The sequence below is a fragment of the Salmo trutta genome, chromosome 11 (genome assembly GCF_901001165.1).
Source record: "Salmo trutta chromosome 11, fSalTru1.1, whole genome shotgun sequence".
Taxonomy (NCBI): Eukaryota; Metazoa; Chordata; class Actinopteri; order Salmoniformes; family Salmonidae; genus Salmo; species Salmo trutta.
In genome coordinates this window covers 9,322,234-9,343,420 of record NC_042967.1, presented here as the reverse complement: position 1 = coordinate 9,343,420, position 21,187 = coordinate 9,322,234, and the positions used below count along the sequence as shown (strand labels likewise).

General features: G+C 42.2%; 2 protein-coding genes across 2 annotated transcripts in view; both read right to left on the bottom strand.

The window, feature by feature from the left end:
* Positions 1-3,796: 3,796 nt before the first annotated feature.
* Positions 3,797-10,416, bottom strand: LOC115201883 (zinc finger protein with KRAB and SCAN domains 8-like). The gene is made up of 3 exons (XM_029765765.1): positions 10,246-10,416; positions 5,463-5,593; positions 3,797-5,384 (listed from the first exon to the last, which is right to left on the bottom strand). The coding sequence occupies exons 1-3, from the start codon at positions 10,253-10,255 to the stop codon at positions 4,191-4,193; spliced, it is 1,335 nt and encodes a 444-aa protein (XP_029621625.1). The 5' UTR covers positions 10,256-10,416; the 3' UTR covers positions 3,797-4,190.
* A 2,811-nt stretch (positions 10,417-13,227) lies between these two features.
* LOC115201844 (neurotrophin receptor-interacting factor homolog) overlaps positions 13,228-21,187 on the bottom strand; it is a 54,548-nt gene continuing 46,588 nt past the window's right edge. The window contains exon 6 of the mRNA XM_029765708.1: positions 13,228-15,619. Coding sequence (XP_029621568.1) covers positions 14,751-15,619 — 869 coding nt within the window. The 3' untranslated portion in view covers positions 13,228-14,750. The remainder of the gene's footprint in view (positions 15,620-21,187) is intronic.

The following is a 21,187-nucleotide window of genomic DNA, read 5'->3' as shown; positions in this document are numbered from 1 at the left end:
CTGCTTTTTGAGGTCGGTTTGGTTTCAGTTCGATTATTGTACGTTTTTAGGCCTATTTGATGACTTTATTATTTCATTCCAAGTCATCATCTCTATAGAGATGCCTATGCTGTCTGACAAAAATCACAATCTTAATAGTTCCTCAAAGTAAATAAGGCATACTTTTATGACTGAATACCAAATATCAATCTTAGATCATGCATTTTCAGGTAAAGCAACTGCTCTCGATCACGCCTTCTTTTGTCTCTCTCCGTCTCAGACCGGACAAGTAGGCACGCAATGGATTATGGTCATTGTGGTTAATTACCACGTTTTCTGCACTAAACTATGTAGAATATTGTCCTGTTGGAAACTACAACTCCCTACTATATTGCACAATTTGGGCTTGATCTGACTTCTCCAGAGAAACTGCTGCATTGCGCTCACAGAAAAAAACGAATGGAATTCAAATAATTGAACCAACATCGGTCAATTAGTTGTTTAAAAACCGAAAAAGGATCTACATTTCTGTTAATTGCGCAGTATTACTGGTTGGAGAGCCTGTTCTCACACAGGCGGCCGCCAAATTCTTTCTCCCCCGTGTGCATCCTCTGGTGGATCTCCACCTGATTGGGGAAACTGAAGGCTTTCCCACAAAATGAACACGGGAAGCGCTTCTCTTTGACACTGGATCTACTGATAGCATTACTACTACTGTCATTTGTCAATGGGCTTGTGTAGCCATTTAGTGTTGAGGCACAGGCATTGTCTGAGGTCTGGTTTAACATTAGGAGAGTGTGAGGAGGATGAAGGCCAGGGAGTGTCTGTGTTGTCTCAGGGTCCATGTTCCAGTTGATAGATCCTATAGAAGGCAGGCTGAAGGCAGCATCTGTTAGGGGGTTAACCTGAGGCGCCATCAGTCTCTCTGAATCACAACTATAGGAGCAGGATGGAGCATCGCTAGCCGAGTCTGTGTCTGTTCTCTCCCGCCACATATGACACCTCTCCATCGACCAAATCTACGCCTCACTCTGGTCTCAGCCAGTCTGTTGTCATGGAGACTAAGATTGGTTGTTGTTTTGTAGTCAACTGTGTTTCTGGTTGTGGTTAACAGTGTTGTTCCCCAGCCCAGAGTTGAGGACGCTGTCCCATCCACTGACCTCCACTATGTCGCCTCTGGTCCTGGCCTTCTCAGTGATATTGGCCCCAGGCCCTTGGCTTCACCGGTCTGGGAATCCAAGATGGCCTCCCAGTCTCCTCTGTTAGCCTCCAGCCAACCACCTGCAGGAAGAGGTTCAAAAATAGACTTTACAAACATGGCAGAGAACATTCTACATGTGGAGATTGAGTCAAGTACCTGGTGAAGTTCATCCATTATAATGTGTGTTTTTTATGTAGACATAAGTTGTATTGATTTCATTTTATGAATGAAGATATTACTGTATGTAGGCTATATGTATTTCTCCCTTACCTTGCTCCCCCATCTTTAGTCCACTCAGCAGGTCAATGCTCTCTGGTCCATCTTCTATTGTCTCATCTTTGACCAGCAGCAGATCAGGCTTCCCATCCTCCATGTCTACTGACTGTAAGAGATACAGAGTGAGAGGATGTTGGATCAAGAAATCTGATATGAGCACCCTGCTATGGAGCATCTTCTGATTGGGCAATGAGGGATTGATTTGATTACTTGAAACTCTAATGGTTTGATCATTCAAAGACATGGTCCCACACTTACAGATCCACAAAAGCAAAATTCACGTTTCTTTGCTGAAATATGATGGCCAGAGCTTACCATGATGTTGTACAACGATTTACGTCAATAGGTCCTCATTTTTGTCAAAGTATGACATATTTGGGCTTGAAATAGAAAATCTGAAGTTGGGCATTCTTGGAAATCCGTGACAATTCTGTGTCTTTCCTATGAGATGAAATGCAAATTATTTTCAGGATATGTTTCTTTTCAGGCCTGGGTTTTATTTCAACGTTACCACCGACCAGCATGGCATTGTTTATTCATTAGAAACACCTGCAAAGCTCTACCAATCCGCGAGTCGCGACTGAGCTGAGCCAAACATTTTAACCCAAAATGGTCATAATCCATTGATAAATTATCACACGTGTATCTATTTTGTATTAAAAAAATAACCATATGACCATTTTAGAAATGTTATAATTGCGTGATATGATTGCATTTTGCAACCCCGCTCCCGTGAGATAAATGGTTTTGACCACTAAAGTTGTGCTTCACTACACGCTCCAATGCTTTGATTGGTGCAGCTAAAAAAACACAAGTGTCTATCCTATAATGAAAAGGCACCCACGAAAATTCAAGGAACTTGTTTATTTATTTTGTTGTGCTTGTTGTTACATTTGTATTGGTGTTTCATGTCCGATACGCTCAGGGTGTTGTTGCTTGTCATTTGGGCGTGCATCATGAGCAAAGTCATTGTAGCCTATAATTTCACTTCCCCTGTGAGAACCACGATCATTGGATTTGACTTTGCTGTACCGCAGCCGAATAGCCTGCTCGCAGCCTAACAAAGGTTGCACCGTGTCCATTACGGTGTAGAAAAACGGGTCTTGAACTGTTCTACAGTTATCCATATTAACCGGAGCTTAAGCTTATTCTTTCAAATGATTTCTAGGGCAAACTCGCGGCCACAATTTTTGGAAGATGTCAAAACTTTGGAGATAACAACAGATGGCGATGTCAAAGACTAATTTCCCCTATCCATTTTATGTTTTCCCTAAATGCGTATTACAAATCCGTCCCCAGAACCAGCCATAGCCTAGCCAGCTGGCTAATCCTTTGAATACAGTGTAGTTAAGATAACATTAGCTAGCTAGATAAGGTTAGCATGTTAGCTAGCTACACTGACAGCTGTCAGTGGCCTATTTGTTGTTGTATCTCCACTCAGTCTGGAAATCACCACTGCATCATTCTTCAGAGGTGGAACCTAAACAAGCATTTCCACTCTGGGACAGGAATTACATCGAAATAGGGGCAGCATTGCCCTCTTGTGGTGCCCTTTAAGACAAAATGAATCAAGACCTAGGCTTGTATCCACACAGAGTCTCAGAGTATGAGTGCTGATCTAAGATCAGGTCCCCACCTGCATATAGTCTTATTCATTATGATCTAAAAGGCAAAACTGATCAGAGCCTAGATCAGCACTCCTATTCAGAGGCTTTGTGGATACGGGCCCTGACCTAATACCATACAGACAGTAGTTCACAGTGGGCTCACCTCAGTGGGACTGTGTTTGGTCCTGTGCTGCTCAGCTTGTTCCTCTGCGGGTTCAGGAGGAGGTGTAGTCTGGTTGTCTTCCATGACCATGGTCTCCTCAGGGTTCCCCAGACCCTCCTCACACCCCTCCTCCTTCACCAGCATCACCTCTGGACCCTCCTCCTCCTGGAAGAGAGTTGTAATACAGATTACACAGACATACACTCCCTCAGGTACGTACACACAGATAATAAACACACTTTTAAAATGTGTTTCCCCATCTCTACTACATTTGAGTCCTATACTGTAGTTATAGAATGACTTCACTGTTGTTCAATGCATCATGGTGGACATAAATATGTGGGTAAAAATAGTCAAAAGTTATCATCAGACAAACCTGACTAAACTATTTTGACATGTACAGTAGGTGTTTGTTAGTGTGTGGGTATGTGTAGGTATATTTAGTAAGTGTATATTGGCGTCTGCTAAATGACGTAAATGTAAAATGTTATAAAGTGCTCTTGTGTGTATGTAGAATAGGACGAGATCAGATGTGATGTATACTAAAGAGAGTCTCAATGAAAGTCAGAGTGAAGTCCCATTTTGTGTTTATTAAACATAAACAAGTGTTAAATACACCATATGAAAACCACACATACACGTCTCAACTAAAAATATGCATGAACTTTAAAAAATTAAGTAGTTTAATGGAAGTAATCAAATAGGCATTTTTAGAACATATATCCTACACAGTACAAACACAATATGTATCAGACTTTTTAGGCTTATATATGCCTTATATATATCACACAATGTCTGGATGCAATATTCTACCCAGGAATATTCAACACTGAAATATGTTACTCTCGGTATTCCAAATGCTTCTGTGGATCTTTTCTGCTGACAATACTAATGATTATTTCTCTTTAAAGCAGGATTTGATCTAAACCTCAGAAGCTATGGATTGGAATAGTTACTTTCTATGTTATAGAGTGGAATGTTTTTTCTGCTGGTGTATCCTGAGGTAGCTCCTCTCAGAGAACCTCTTCCTGCAGTGTGTACAGGCGAATGGCCTCTCTCCCGTGTGGACTTTCAGGTGCATCTTCAGTTTGTCCAGGCGGGAGAACCTCTTCTCACACTGGGGGCAGCTGTAGGGTTTCTCCCCTGTGTGGACCCTCTGGTGCCTCTTCAGGTCTCCAGCCTGGGCGAAGCACATGTGACACTGGTTACAGCTGAAGGGTTTCACCCCTGTGTGGAACCTCTGGTGAATCTCCACCTTCTGGAGGCAGCTGAAGCCTTTGTTACAGAACATGCAGAGGAACCGCTTCTCTTTACTATTGCCTGATGTGGCTCCCCCTCCCTGAGTCTGGGCTCTAGTCCTGTCGTTTGAATTCAATACCTGATCGAAAAGGCTGTGTGAATTGGAAGGCCCCATCGATGTGGACACTGGGTCCCGATCCCTGAGTGTGTGTAAAGGGGAGTGGGTCGCGACATTTGGATTTGTCTCTAAACTTTCCCTGTAATCTAAGAAGTCTTTGCCTTGTGAGTGTCCGTCACCTGGGTGACTATCTGCATTCCATGTGAGAGAAATGTCACCCTCCATTTTCACAGTCACTTCATCAACGACTATAACCTCCTCTTTCTTATCTAGGCACCCTTCAGAGTATACACTACTACTGTACCGGTTCCAATCCCCTCTAGACAGATCATTCTGTGTCTCTAAACCCAAGGGCATGTTGCCAGGGTCCATCTCTGTAGAGTAAGAACAAGACGGATCATCAACACCAGTGTCTAACACATCACCATCTCCACGGGAATGAACCGTCTTCTGGCTCTGGTGAAATACCGGTAAGTATTCGGAACCGGGAGCAGGAGGACAGCCAAGTGGCCCCAGTCTCTCTGGGTCTGATCTGTGGTCAGTTCCTGTGTGTAATAGCCTGTGTCTTTCAGTTAATGTCTTGGTGATGGTCTCTGACTTGAGGGTGGAGTTCGGCATTCCACTGACCTCCGTGATGCAGTGTCGGATCCTGGGCTGGGCAGGGGAGGTGGGGTCCTCCGTGGCGACAGGGGGCGCACCAGATGCTGTTCCAGTCTGGATGACTCTGTTGTTCCGTGGGTCCTCCTCTCCTTTAGACCCCTCCAGCTTGACCCCAGGACCTGCAGCCTCTGCATCTTCTGACTGACACATGAAGAGAGGAGTTTATTACCGGTACATGAGTTGAATTGGATAACAATGTTGTAGGGAATGCGATCTAACCTCTATCACGATAACGTGCTGGGTTGAGGATGCACTCTCCTCATCAACAGTGATTGGTTGGTCATCTCTCCATGTATTGTGTCCTGCTGGCTTCACAAAGCTCCTGTGGCCTCCAGTGAGATGTCCTTCACCTGAGAGAGTGATTGGGGGGAAAGAGGTGGTTAGTTTAGCTACTGTCAATGCTCAACAATATATTTATTGACACTGTCTAGAATTGGCAAGGATGTAAGGTAACACTAAGCATAACTTATTGATATACTATTTATTGATTGATGTATTATGTTCCATGCATCATATTGTTTTCATTGAGTAAATAATAGGAAATGCAGTACATCGAGAATCTGGTTAGAATATAATATTATGGCTTTGTGCAAGATAGCTATGTAATCAGGGGAATTATTGGATACTATCCAAAAACTGACCAAGACCCAATTCTGGTTAACACATTTGAACACATGCGCACAGAGGGGACACATGAGCAGAGGGGAACGGGGCGACGTGCCCTGAGCTGAGCTGTGATGCCCATTCACATCGTGACGTGTTTACTAGGCCATACGTCATCTTCACGCAATCTCGTTCCACCCCTTCACGGAGACAATGGCCTTTTCTCCGCAATTTCAATCAGGCAAATTAGGTTTACAGGTGGATCCCAACATGTGTAATGTGATAAAAACAAATTATGTTAGCTTTGCAAGACATTTTATAGATAAAATAAGTAGCGTTCTTAAATATCGTTCTTAAATGTGTGCATGCTTTTCTCCTCTGAAAATACAATAACTTGAGTTAATTTCTATAAGCAATCACATAGAGAAGTGCGATTAGACAATTCCTAAAACACTTTCGTCCTCACCTTTGTGCACAAAACATCAATTGAATTATATATATAAAAAAAAAAAATATATATATATATATATATATATATATATATATATATATATATATATATATATATATATATATATATATATATAAAATCACTCACAGCAAAAGATATTAACATTTTATATTCACCCAATGTCTGCCATGTTTTTGGATGACGTCGTCGCTGCTCCCTATGTGCTAGTGCGCATGTGATGTTAGTCTGTATAAACCGGGAAAACTACGGTCAGACATTTTAGATGCAATCTCCAGTTCTTATTATACGTCAGTTATTGACACGCTCCTCGACCACTTGGTTTCCGGATCACAGGGGAGAGAGAGACAACGATTATGGTTATACTGACAAGATACACATCTCTCCGCCCTAAAAATGGGAGTTGTTGTCCACAAAGCGGCACGGAGGGCTGTCTAGCTCCCGACTATCCTTTCTTTGGATTGGTGGATACGTCTCATTATTGTAATCCTTTTTTGAATATTCGATGAGAGTTGTTGACGTCAACCGCCAGTATTCAATGGAGAGAGAAGCTACGCTAATAGCCTCATTACATTTATAATAGCCATCTCGAGGCAATTACGATATAAAATTGTTTTTTCCCCCCGGTTGCCGGGATGACACGTCGTACTTACACTCGTAACACCTTAAGCATTACGAACTTCTATTCGACTAAATAAAACTCACGCAGCAAATAATGCATAACATTTTTTGTTGGCAAAATTCAACACAATCATTGAAGGGTGACAGATTTTCCTCCGAGTTGGGCCTCTCTCCTCCTCCCTGTGTCAGGTGCCAAGCAGTTGCCATACTAAACGGTGATGCAGCCAGTCAAGATGCTCTCAATAGCGCAGCTGTAGAACTTTGAGGATCTGAGGGCCCATGCCAAATCTTTTCAGTCTCCTGAGGGAGAAGAGGCATTGTCCTGCCTTCTTCACGACTGTGTTGGCGTTTGTGGAACATGATAATTCCTTAGTGATGTGGACACCGAGGACTTGAAACTCCACTACATTGACTCCTGTCAATGAGAATGGGGGTGTTTTGGGCCTCCGTTTCCTGTTGTCCACAATCAGGTCTTTTGTCTTGCTGACGTCGAGGGAGAGGTTTCCAGGTCACTGACCTCATCCCTATAGGCTGTAGTGTTGTCACGATACCAAGATTTTACAAATGATACCAGGCCAAGTATCGCAATACCACGGCAGAAAAATTCAGTGGCCTAGCGTCCTGTTCGCCCCGTCCCCTCCAATGCTTGTTCCCGTTTTCTAAACCTTATACCAAGGATAAAATTATATACAGTGTATCAACTTTGCTCACTCTCTGAGCTGCTCCAATGTATCAAATGTAACAACAGATAACTGATCAGGGACTGCATCCCTGCTCAGCATCACAGCTAAATTCTATTTTTAAAAAATGGAGGAAAAGATGAGCATTAAGAGCAGACGGAGAGAAGCAGTTAAGTGATGGCTGGAATGGGATTGGCTGATTACAAGAGACTAGTTGCTAAATTCCTCTTGCCACTACGCTATATATGACTGGGTAAATAACTTTATTTTGAGTTAATGTGGACCCAGTGACTCAGACTTGACCACTTCGAGTCCCAGTGCCTGAGTCCTGGGTCCGACTTCAGCCACAGCAACTCGTGACTTGACTTGTGACTCGAGCACAGGGGACTCAAGGTTTAGTGACTCTACTACATCACTGGGCGAAACACTACTCTCTCGCTGTGTGTATTTTTGTTTTGTATGTAATGTGTATTATCTATGTAGCCTGAATTAGGAATTTACATGGACAGATAATTCTTATATAATCAGGGATGAAAGTAGATTTAATTTATTCCCGGTATGGACAAGCTTAGTCATAGAATTAAATATAGAATCTATGTTAATTCAATAGGATCTCTGTGTGTGTAGTCGTAAAGATTTGCTATTTAACTTTTAAAATGTAATACATTTTACTGTGGTATAAACACAACCAGTCATGTTTTCATCTGATCAGTGGAGGCTCATCAGGAGGAAGGGGAGGACCATTCTCCTCAGTGAATTTCATAACAAAATAATTAAAGCCTGAAAAAAGTTATAATTTTAAGATAAAACTATACTAAATATATTCACATCTTACCAAACAATTGATTATAAAACACTGTTTTGCAATGAAGGTCTACAGTAGCCTCAACAGCACTCTAAGGGTACATTGACTTCAATACAAAACCTAGGAAGTTCATGGTTCTCACCCCCTTCCATAGACTTTCACAGTAATTATGACAACTTCCGGAGGACATCCTCCTACCTATCAGAGCTCTTGCCGCATGAACTGACATGTCTGCCCAATCAAAGGATCAGAGAATTAATCTAGTACTGAAAGCATAAGCTACAGCTAGCTAGCCCGGCAGTGCATAAAATGTGTTGAGTAGCTGACTCAAAGAGAGAAAGACAATAGTTGGACAGTTTTGAACAAATACATTTCATCAAAAATGAAGGAGAAGCAATAAAGAGAGATTTCGTATTTTTTTCCCATTTTCACTTAGCGAATGCAACTAGCTAGTATAGTCTACTCAAACACCCAGCTCAAATAGTGAGGGATGCCATGTTAGCTAGCTGGCTATGGCTAGCCAACACTAACATTCCCAAGTCAAGGTAAGCTTTTGGTTTTAATTTAATGCCACCGGGGCCCGCCATTGTAACTACTAAACTTCTTGCTAATTGTACACTGTACTGCATGATTGTAGCAGGTTTAACGCGTTAGTTCTAGTAGCTATGTTGACAACGATGTAGGCTGTGTGTTGCGGTTATGATATGAAGGTTTCGCTTGGAAAGGTTTTGTTGTCTGGTCACACAGCCTGGGTCACAGACTGCTGATGTGTTGTACACTAAAGCCTGCAAGCAAAGTGCGTAGATGTGAGAAGCATACACGAGCAGTGATCATGCTGTTTGTATGCGGCTGCTATGAAAGTGAACTGTGTTTGCGTGTGATCAGGGGTGTATTCGTTCCGCCGATTCCATTGAAAAACGTTTCTTCAACCGGAAGCAAACGGAACGGGGATAAACATACCTGCATTTGTACAATAGAAACTCTTGTTTGCAACTGTTGGATTAATGATTACACCCTAGATCAGCTAGATGCAGGAAAGAGTGTGCAAGGTGGTATTGAATGTGTCACTGTCTGTCACCTTGATTACTCAAATGTTTCTCTCGACCTATGCACCTACGTTGTAAACTTTCATTCATAGGCTAGGTTGTAGCAACCTCATGATGGGTATAGGGCAGATTTGAGTATCATGTAGTAACCTAAACCTATCGAAGTTACATTGAGCAGGGTGAAAGGAATATGAATGACAGTCACACAATAAGCTATAAAATAAATAAGGCAATGCTCAACAGTTTCCCGTGTGTATCAAGAATGGTCCACCACCCAATTGACATGCAGCCAACTTGACACAACTGTGGGAAGCATTGGAGTAAACATGGGGCAGCCTCCCAGGGGAATGCTTGACACCTTGAGTCCATGCCCCAACAAATTGAGGCTGTTCTGAGGGCAAACATTTGGAAGGTGTTCCTAATGTTTTGTACACACTGTATATGTTTGTCATATTTCTGCTGTTGGGAAGAGAATAGGATGTTATGCAGAAAAGTTGTTGGCAGGACAAGGCTATGTATATGCACATGGAAGTCAGTGATTTATGTTTACTGTAGGTTAATGAGGCAATACAAATGTGATGTGACTAAAATGAAAGGGCATTTAGTTGACTAAAATGGCCCACTGTTTTCGTCATTTTGACAGTAACTAGACTAAATCATTATTCAAACGACAAAAATGTTACTTCATTATATTTTATAAGACTGAATGATATATTTGTCAAAATGACTAAGACTAGATTAAATCTAACATTAACACTACTCCGCCTGCAAAATGTACCTCTTGCCATTCCTCTGTATCGGTCGAGGATCTTGACAGTACTGGGACTGGCGGGGACGCGCTCCCGTGCCACCTTCAGTTCCAGTAGCTGTAGTTTCCGCCGCAAAGCCCCGTTTTCTTTCTGGCTTTGAGTTATTTCCAAACGAAACACTGCATAGTCGTCGTCTACGAGTTTACAGATCTCTGCCACGGCTGCATTTGCTAATACCTCCATAATGGAGGCTATTTGAGTGTGAAAAACCATACAGTTAGCCATTGTTAGCAGTTCTAGGTAACGCGCTTGCTAGCTATCAACCAAGTCCTGTCTCCAACGCGAATTAAACACTACCTGAGGTAACTAATGTAATGTTGTGCAGTTAAATTAGTCATTTTAAGTTCCACGCGGTTAATAAACGTCTAAATAACAACAAAAACGCTTTCGTGGAATGTGTTCTTGGTCTCTTTTCACTTCCGTTTACACTGAAGTAAAAGGATCTCGGGTTGGCGTCATGGTGCAAAGGGTGTGGTTAATTGAAAAGTAATGCGCGCTGTTCTTTGAAATACTGCTTATCAAACATTATATTAATGATAACTATCTTTGAACTAGCCTAGGTTTACAGTCTATAAAAACAGGTATTTACACAAGCCTGTTTGAAATGACAAGTTAATGAGGGGTATGTGGTTAATTACCCTCTTACCCAAGACACTTCACATGATAACTATAATATTTTAGCTAAAGAACGGTTCCCAGAAATCCACTGCTACGATTTCTCCCCATTGTGGACACTCCTATGTCTGATCAGGTTAGTCAGGAAGGAGAAGCTCTTGTAACATAGTTTGCACTTGAAGGGCTTGCAGACGACATTATAGTGGTAGGCTTGATTACCAACAACGACGAGACGGCCTACAGGGAGGAGGTGAGGGCCCTCGGAGTGTGGTGTCAGGAAAATAACCTCGCACTCAATGTCAACAAAACAAAAGAGATGATCGTGGACTTAAGTAAACAGCAGAGGGAGCAGCCCCCTATCTACATTGATGGGACAGTAGTGGAGAGGGTGGAGAGTTTTAAGTTCCTCGGCATACACATCACAGACAAACTGAAATGGTCCACCCACACAGACAGCGTGGTGAAGAAGGCGCAGCAGCGCCTCTTCAACCTCAGGAGGCTGAAGAAATTCGGCTTGTCACCAAAAACACTCAAACTTTTACAGATGCACAATCGAGAACATCCTGTCGGGCTGTATCACCGCCTGGTATGGCAGCTGCTCCGCCCATAACCGGAAGGCTCTCCAGAGGGTAGTGAGGTCTGCACAACGCATCACCGGGTGCAAACTCCCTCTCCTCCAGGACACCTACACCACCCGATGTCACAGGAAGGCCAAAAAGATCATCAAGGACAGCAACCACCCGAGCCACTGCCTGTTCACCCCGCTATCATCCAGAAGGCGAGGTCAGTACAGCTGCATCAAAGCTGGAACCGAGAGACTGAAAAACAGCTTCTATCTCAAGGCCATCAGACTGTTAAACAGCCATCACTAACATTGAGTGGCTGCTGCCAACATACTGACTCAACTCAAGACACTTTAATAATGGGAAAATTGATGTCATCAATTTATCACTTGCCACTTTATATTATTTATATTAGATAATGTTTACATAACCTACATTACTCATCTCATATGTATATACTGTACTCTATACCATCTACTGCATCTTGCCATCTTGATGTAATGTATCACTAGCCACCTTAAACAATGCTGCTTTATATGTTTTCATACCCTACAATACTCATCTCATATGTATATACTGTACTCCATACCATCTATTACATCTATGCCGTTCGGCCATCACTCATTTATATATTTTTAATGTGCATATTCGTATTCATTCCTTTACACTTGTGTGTACAAGGTAGTTGTTGTGGAATTGTTAGGTTATATTACTTGTTAGATATTACTGCATGGTCGGAACTAGAAGCACAAGCATTTCGCTACACTTGCATTAACACCTGCTAACCATGTGTAGGAAATTTGATTTTGATTTGCTGTGAACGGTTTGATGCGTCTTCACATAGTTTGCATGGGCAAAGCACTTCCCACGCGTAAGGCTTGTCTGCGTCCGTCCTAATGCTCAACTTCCCACATTGTGACGCAATGACACTAGAGGCGGTAGAAGCAGGATCCACTACCCTCAGGTGGTTAGTCTTTGAGCTCCCTCCTTGACCTCTAGTCATTGTTTGGGTGTTGTTAGGATTGTCTGCTGTGTTATAGGCTAGGTACCTCTCGTGGTGAACACCCATCGTGACCCTGTCTGTATTCGTGGGGTAACCATGAGGCAGCTGAGGAAGGCTAGACCCAGGCCTTCTATGAACCCAGTCACTAGGCATTAGATGAGACCCTGAAGGAGAAGACAGATTTGCTGCTAGAGTAGTGGGAGACACCCCTGGTGGTAGTCTATGTGAAGGCTGAAGCCCAGGATGACCTGCTCAGTTCATCATGGATACTGTGGTGTTTGTATCATAGGAACAGGAGGGTCTATCTCTATCAGCGCCAAGCCTTGCTCCATCCCTGCACTGAGACTGTGAAGAGAAGGTTCTGGGCAGCAGACTGGATCCCTGACTGGAGCCTCTGTCTCTCTGATGACCACCAGGACTGAGGTTGTTCAGTCCACCTGTCCACTGGATGTGTTCTATGTAGTGATGGAGTCTCTGTCCCTCGCGGTTGGGTCCTGGTTCTGACTCGGAAAGGAAGAGCGCCGGCTTCTGATCCATGGCCCTGATCCGTTGCCAGGGTTTGTGACCAGCCACTTCATAGGTCCAGTCTGCTGCCAGTAACACTGGATATCAGCAGGTTCTCATGGACTGCAGACTGTAAACAAATATTGTTCAGAAGAGCATATAAAGGTTTATATAAGAAACTCTGGTGTACACACAGAAACATGACATATTATAAAATGTTAACCACAGTGAAGCGTAACTAACACTGATTCAAGAACCTAACAACATGGAGCTATTGGAGTTTATATATATAAAGGTCCAAACAGTCTCTGCAATGATACAAAATAACCAAGTTAGTCAGCAGAATCAATGCACCGGTAGGTTTTAAACAAAATGGCAGAATCATTTTTATTGTACAAAAACGATACGTGACAAGTAGAATAACTTCTCACTATGGGAACACGTGACCATTTCTGTAAATCTGGTACACTCGCTTTGATCAAATTAATTTTATAATACTTTGGAAAAGGTTCAACATGACATTACACACAGCTTCATGTCAAATAAACATGAATTCAGGCACTATGATTATCTAAAACACCTAAAGGGACAAAGTTTGTCACTTTATCACTTTAGCATTTTTACAGACACCATCACACCAACCATCATCTACTCTGCCTCATCATACTCATTCTTTCCGCAATTCATCTCATCCAGTTCCCAGCTATGTCCAATACCAACAGAATAAACTACAAACAAACTAACTAGTACTATATTACACAACACTACCCACTGGATACAAACTGGTTAAATCAACATTATTTCAATGGATTGTGACGTGGAATCTACGTGGAAAATACATTGGATTTGAAAAAAGTCAAACATAAAAAAAATATCTTTTTACCTTTGAAACAAAGTTATCTTCATCTTATTATCCACTTTAAGAAAAAAAAACTATAGGCTAGAGAGTTGATCTATCTACAAGCCCAGCCCTGCTTAGCTATTCGTCATTGACTATTACCAACGTGCTATTGTTAGAATGATTGTTGAGAAATGTCCACTTAATAGATTCACTGTTGCTATGGATGTCATTCTAAAGGGTAGGTTAAACAGAGCAAATGAAATGTAACCCTTCTTCATGAATCATATATCATCAATGATGCTATTTAGGCCTATATAGCATTTGGAACGTCATCAACAGCTATTGTTTCTATTCAGCCCAGTGTTAAAGTAAAAATAGACAATAAAAATAGGCCTGCTTTGGTTGACGGGAAAAATATGTGTACTGACACTTAACAAAACATTTTCCACCACTATTTTCAGACACCTTAGGATGTTTGTTACACACTTGGCTGAATGCGGTGGACAACATCTTAAGTTTTCCAAAAATAGTGGTCATTTGGTAGTGCTATTAGATCAATCACAGTCATAACACATTAAGTTGTTGTATAAATAAACAATATCAGTATTCCCACTTGAACTTTAGTGTGATTTTAAATGGTTGAAAGCTCAGTGATAACAGATAGGTGAACTAAACCAAAAATATGACAGATTTTTCCATTGGAATTTGGTTTTACTTTTAGATGGTTGAAAGCATAGTGGTAACACAAACTTTTAGCTGTCATTTTGAGTCAGTGAAAATAGATCAATGTATATACCAAATATTACCCAATTATACATGTTGAAATGACGTGGTGTACCCAGTGGGTATACACTATTCATGGACCATGTGCATTTTCTGCTGGTGTATCCTGAGGTAGCTCCTCTCTGAAAACCTTTTTCCGCAGTGCGTACAGGTGGACGGCCTCTCTCAAGTGTGGACCTTCAGGTGCATCTTGAGATCGTGCTGGCGTGAGAACCTCTTCTCACACTGAGGACAGCTGTAGGGTTTCTCCCCTGTGTGGACTCTCTGGTGCCTCTTCAGGTTGGACGATTGGGAGAAACTGGCCCTGCACAGGTGGCAGCGAAATGGTTTCTCCCCTGTGTGCATCCTCTGGTGGATCTCCATCTGTTTGGGGAAACTGAAGGCTTTCCCACAGAATGAACACGGGAAGCGCTTTTCTTTACTACTGGATCTGCTCATAGCGTTACTACTACTGTCATTTGTCAATGGGCTTGTGTAGCTATTTAGTGTTGAGGCACTGGCATTGTCTGAGGTCTGGTTTAACATTAGGAGGTTGTGAGGAGGATGAAGGCCAGGGCGTGTCTGTGTTGTCGCAGGGTCCATGTTCCAGTCGATAGATCCTATAGAAGGCAGGCTGAAGGCAGCACCTGTTAGGGGGTTAACCTGAGGCGCCATCAGTCTCTCTGAATCACAACTATAGGAGCAGGACGGAACATCGCTTGCTGAGTCTGTGTCTGTTCTCTCCCGCCACATACGGACACCTCCCCGTAGCTGCAGACCAAATCTACGCCTCGCCCTGGTCTCAGCCAGTCTGTTGTCATGGAGACTAAGTTTGGTTGTTGTTTTGTGTTCGACTGTCTTTTTCTGGTTGTGGTTAACAGTGTTGTTCCCCAGCCCAGAGTTGAGGATGCTGTCCCACCCACTGACCTCCACTATATCGCCTCTGGTCCTGGCCTGCTCAGGGATGTTGTCCCCTGGGCCCTTGGCTGCACCCATCTGGGTCTGGGAATCCAAGATGGCCGCCCAGTCTCCTCTGTTAGCCTCCAGCCATCCACCTGCAGGAAGAGGTTAGAAAATATACTTTACAAACATGGCAGAGAGAACTCCATGTATGTAAACATAAGTTATATTGATTTAAGAAAAAACAATCCAGGCAAATTTCTAATCCCACTTAAGATCTATTTTTGATATTTGGTATTTTATTAGGAAAAGCATTCCAAGTGAAGCTGGTTGAGAGAATGCCAAGAGTGTATAAAGCTGCATTACTGTACGTAGACTATATGCATTTCTCCCTTACCTTGCTCCCCCATCTTTAGTCCACTCAGCAGATCAATGCTCTCTGGTTCGTCTTCTATTGTCTCCTCTTTGACCAGCAGCAGATCAGGCTTCCCATCCTCCATGTTTACTGACTGTAAGAGATACAGAGTGAGAGGATGTTGGATCAAGAAATCTGATATGAGCACCCTGCTATGGAGCATCTTCTGATTGGGCAATGAGGGATTGCTATGAGTACTATGCAAACATGTTAGTTAATTTGATTACTTGACACTTTTTAATGGTTTGATAATTCAAAGGCATGGTCCCACACTTAAGACAACATGTATGAAGACCTGGGCCCGTATCCACAAAGAGTCTCAGAGTAGGAGTGCTGATCTAGGATCTTTCCATATAATCTTATTCATTATGATCTAAAAGGCTAAACTGATCCTAGATTAGCACTCCTACTCAGATGCTTTGTGGAATACGGCCTGGCCTAATACCATTCAGACAGTAGTTCATAGTGGGCTCACCTCAGTGAGACTGCGTGTGGTCCTGTGCTGCTCAGCTGGTTCTTCAGTGGGTTCAGGAGGAGGTGTATTCTGGTTGTCCTCCATGACCATGGTCCCCTCAGGGTTCCCCAGACCCACCTCAAACCCCTCCTCCTTCACCAGCAGCACGTCTGGACCTTCCTCCTCCTGGAAAAGAGAGGTGTTACAGATTACACAGACATACAGTCCCTCAGGTACATACACACAGATAATACACACAGATAATAAACACACTTTAATGATGGATGAGCCATACTTGTGATCATTAGAAACAGTTTAAATTCAAACAGTTGATCTGTCACAAAATGTGCATCAGCTTATTAAAATCATCAAGTTACTTGCACGTGATTTGTAGCTGGTCTCATCAGATAACCTGATACACGTTAGTCCTATGCTAAACCTCACCAGATGACTGACTATTTCCTGGAACAAAATTCCACATCAGCCTATCAAAGATCTTAGACTTTATATCCCCCAACAAATTGTATTTCTTAAAATAGGTCAACCCTGGCCACCACAGTGATATTTTAAACCTACAAATTGGTCTGTAACAACATATGCCAATATTGCATTGATGCATCCTTGACAAGGCTACTAGCTGTTAGTACTAATGTTAGACAATGTTCAGCAATAAAGATGTAGGAGGATTATACAACATGTACGTTTATATTCATATAGTACCAGTCAAAAGTTTGGACACCTACTCATTCCAGGGTTTTTTCTTCATTTTTACTTTTTTCTACATTATAGAATAATCGTGAAGACATCAAAACTATGAAATAACACATGGAATCATGTAGTTACCAAATCAAAATATATTTAATTTCAGATTATTTAAAGATGCCACCCTTTGCCTTGATGACAGCTTTGCACATTCTTGGCATTTTCTCAACCAGCTTCATTAAGTAGTCACCTGGAATGCATTTCAATTAACAGGTGTGCCTTCTTAAAAAGTGAATTTGTGGGATTTCTTTCCTTCTTAATGCGTTTGAGCCAATGAGTTGTGTTGTGACAAGGTAGGGGTGGTATACAGAAGATAGCCTTATTTGGTAAAAGACCAAGTCCATATTATGTCAAGAACAGCTCAAATAAGCAAAGATAAACAACAGTTCATCATTACTTTAAGACATGAAGGCCAGTCAATTCCAGAAAATTAAGAACTTTGAAAGTTTCTTCAAGTGCATTCGCAAAATCCATCAAGCGCTATGATGAAACTGGCTCTCATGACGACCGCCACAGGAAAGGAAGTCCCAGAGTTACCTCTGCTGGGGAGGATAAGTTCATTTGAGTTAACTGCACCTCAAACTGCAGCCCAAATAAACGCTTCAGAGTTCAAGTAACAGACACATCTCAACATCAACTGTTCAGAGGAGACTGCGTGAATCAGGCCATCATGGTCAAATTTATGCTTAGACACCACAACTAAAGGACACCAATGAGAAGAGACTTGCTTGGGTCAAGAAACACTAGCATTGGGCATTAGACCGGTGGAAATCTGTCCTTTGGTCTGATGAGTCCAAATTGGAGATTTTTGGTTCCAACCGCCGTGTCTTTGTGAGACGCAGAGTAGGTGAACGGATGATGTCCGCATGTGTGGTTCCCACCGTGAAGCATGGTGGTGGTGTGATGGTGCTTTGCTGGTGACAATGTCAGTGATTTATTTATAATTCAAGGCACACTTAACCAGCATGGCTACCACAGCATTGTGCAGCAATACACCATCCCATCTGGTTTGCGCTTAGTGGGACTATCATTTGTTTTTCAACAGGACAATGACCCAACACACCTCCAGACTGTGTAAGGGCTATTTGATCGAGAAGGAGTCTGATGAAGTGACGCATCAGATGACCTGGCCTCCACAATCACCCAACCTCAACCCAATTGAGATGGTTTGGGATGAGTTGGACCGCAGAGTGAAGGAAAAACAGCCAAAAAGTGCTCAGCATATGTGGGAACTCCTTCAAGACTGTTGGAAAAGCATTGCAGTTGAAGCTGGTTGAGAGAATGCCAAGTGTGCAAAGCTGTCATCAAGGCAAAGGGTGGCAACTTTGAAGAATCTCAAATATAAAATATATTTTGATTTGTTTAACACCTTTTTGGATACTGCATGATTTCATAGTTTTGATGTCTTCACTATTATTCTACAATGTAGAAAATAGTAAAAAGAAAGAAAAACCCTTGAATGAGTAGCTGTGTCCAAACTTTTGACTGGTACTGTACATTGTTTTTAAAAAAGTCGAACACGCTCGTGGTCTTGTCAAATAGTTGTAATTTACCCATATTGCAATCACTAATTGGTAGTGTGATCCACTAAATCCACATTTAATTTGTCGAAAAAGTGCTCCACTGTGGGCCCTCAACTCAAGTAATGGATATGTGAAAAAGTAGATTATAAAAATGCATCTAAAACATTGTAAATGTAAGCCTACAATTCTTTGTATTATAGCCTATAGTAGGAACGACTATTTATGTAGCAGTGCCAGTAGCCTGTGTGTCGGTCAGCAACAGGAACAAGCTACTCATAAAATGTATTGGTAATCTTCATTTACAAGGTTTTGCCTGCACTTCTCCTCTTCACACAATTAGTATAAGCCTAATATCGAGCTTCTTACTTTCAGTTGTCTCTATGACTATAAACACACCCTGAAAGCAGTGAATGGTCTTGTGTTACCACCTTATTAATAGGCCTACAGCGTGCAGTAGGATGCGTTGATCAGTTGATTGACAGGTGTATTGTAGAACAGGGCCGGTCCAAGGCATAAGCGGTTTGCGCCCCATGGCAAATTGTGTAGAATTACAGCAACTTGAAAACTGAAATTCTCTCTGCCGTCAAAGGACACAAAATGTTTTGCCGTGAGGTGGTGGGCCCCCCAACCAAATCTTGCTTAGGGCCCCCAAAAGCAAGGACCGGCCCTGCTTTAGAATATAAACAATAAACTTTCCTCTAGTGTGAATGCTCGCCAACGTGGGTTTGAGTCCGGACTCGTGATCAACTTTTGTAAAATAACTAACACTGTTACTGCAATACTGCCATCTGTAGGAAGATCATGAGAGTGCTTGACTTTAAGGTCACTCTTATGCGCTTGCTTGTTCACCTCAATCTACATCAACATTTATAATTGGCTGATGCAGAACTTGTTCCAGGAAATAATCACTGTCATCTGGTGAGGTTAGCATAGGACTAACGTGTGGAAGGTTATCTGATGGGACCAGCTACAATGTAACCTACTATTGCGTGCAGGTAAATTAATGATTTTAATTGGCTAATACATTAAATTTAAATGGTTTCTAATGTTCACAAGTATGGCTCCAGAGTGTTTACCTATTCCCACTATGTTTGAGTCCTATACTGTAGTTACAGAATGACTTCATTGTTGTTAAACCCATCATGGTGGATATAAATATGATGTTGTGGGTAAATATAAGTCAGCTATGATAAGTCAAAAGTCAGACAAACATGGCTAAACTACCTTGTACAGTAGGTGTTAGTGTATTTATATTGAAGTGTATAATGCTTATAAAGCGCTGTTGTGTGTATGCAGAATAGGGTGAGATCAGATGTGATGTATACTAAAGAGAGTCTCAATAAAAGTCTTAGAAAAGTCCCATTGTGTTTATTAAACAAACAAACGTTAAATACACCATATGAAAACCACACATACACACGTATCTCTGCGTACCTGGCAGACATCTCAGCTTGGATGTCTGCCCACCACCTCCAGCTCAACCTTGACAAGATGGAACAGCTCTTCCTCCCGGGGAAGGCCTGCCCCGCTCCAAGGTTCATGCTCTACAACATCCGTAGACTACGACCCTTACTCACACAAGTAGAGCAGGCCCTAATCTAAGCAGTTGTAATTTCCCGTCTAGACTTCTGAAACTCTGTTGGATGGGCTCCCCTCTTGTGCCATCAAACCCCTGCAACCTATCTAGAACGCTGCAGCCCGCCTGGTGTTCAACCTTCCCAAGTTCTCCCATGTCACCCCGCTCCTCGGCACACTCCACTGTCTTCCAGAAGAAGTTCGTATCCACTACAAGACCATGATGGTTGCCTACAAAGCAGCAAGGTGAACTGCCCCTCCCTACCTTCAGGCTATGCTCAAATCCTACACCCCAATCCAAGCACTCCATTCTGCCACCTTTGGTCTCTTCACCGTCCCACCCTTACGAGTGGTCAGCTCTCACTCAGACCAGTCAAAGCTCTTCTCTGTCCTGGCACCCCAATGATGGAACCAGCTTCCCCCTGAAGCTAAAACAGCAGAGTCGCTGTCAAAAAAGAATGTGTCTTCCTACTAGCACTGACTTTGCTGATAAGTACTTTATTTAGGGAAATGTACTTGCTACGACTGTGTTACGTGGTTGTTTAACCCAGCTTTCTTAAAATGAATGCATTAACTGTAATTCACTGTGGATAAGAGTGCCTGTTAAATTACTAAAATGTACATTTAAAATATGTCTCAATCTGTATGAACATCATATAGCCTACACAGTACAAACACAATATGTAACAGACGTTTTAGGCTTATATATGCCTTATATATCACAATGTCTGGATGCATTATTCTACCCAGGAATATTCAAACACTGAAATATGTCACTCTCACTATCCTAAATGCATCTGTAGATCTTCTCTACTGACAATGAAAATTAATCTTTGTCTATAATGCAGGATTTGATCTAAATAACAGAAGCTATTGAGTGGAATGGTTACTTTCTATGTTATAGAGTGGAATGTTTTTTTCTGCTGGTGTATCCTGAGGTAGCTCGTCTCTGAGAACCTCTTCCTACAGTGTGTACAGGCGAACAGCCTTTTTC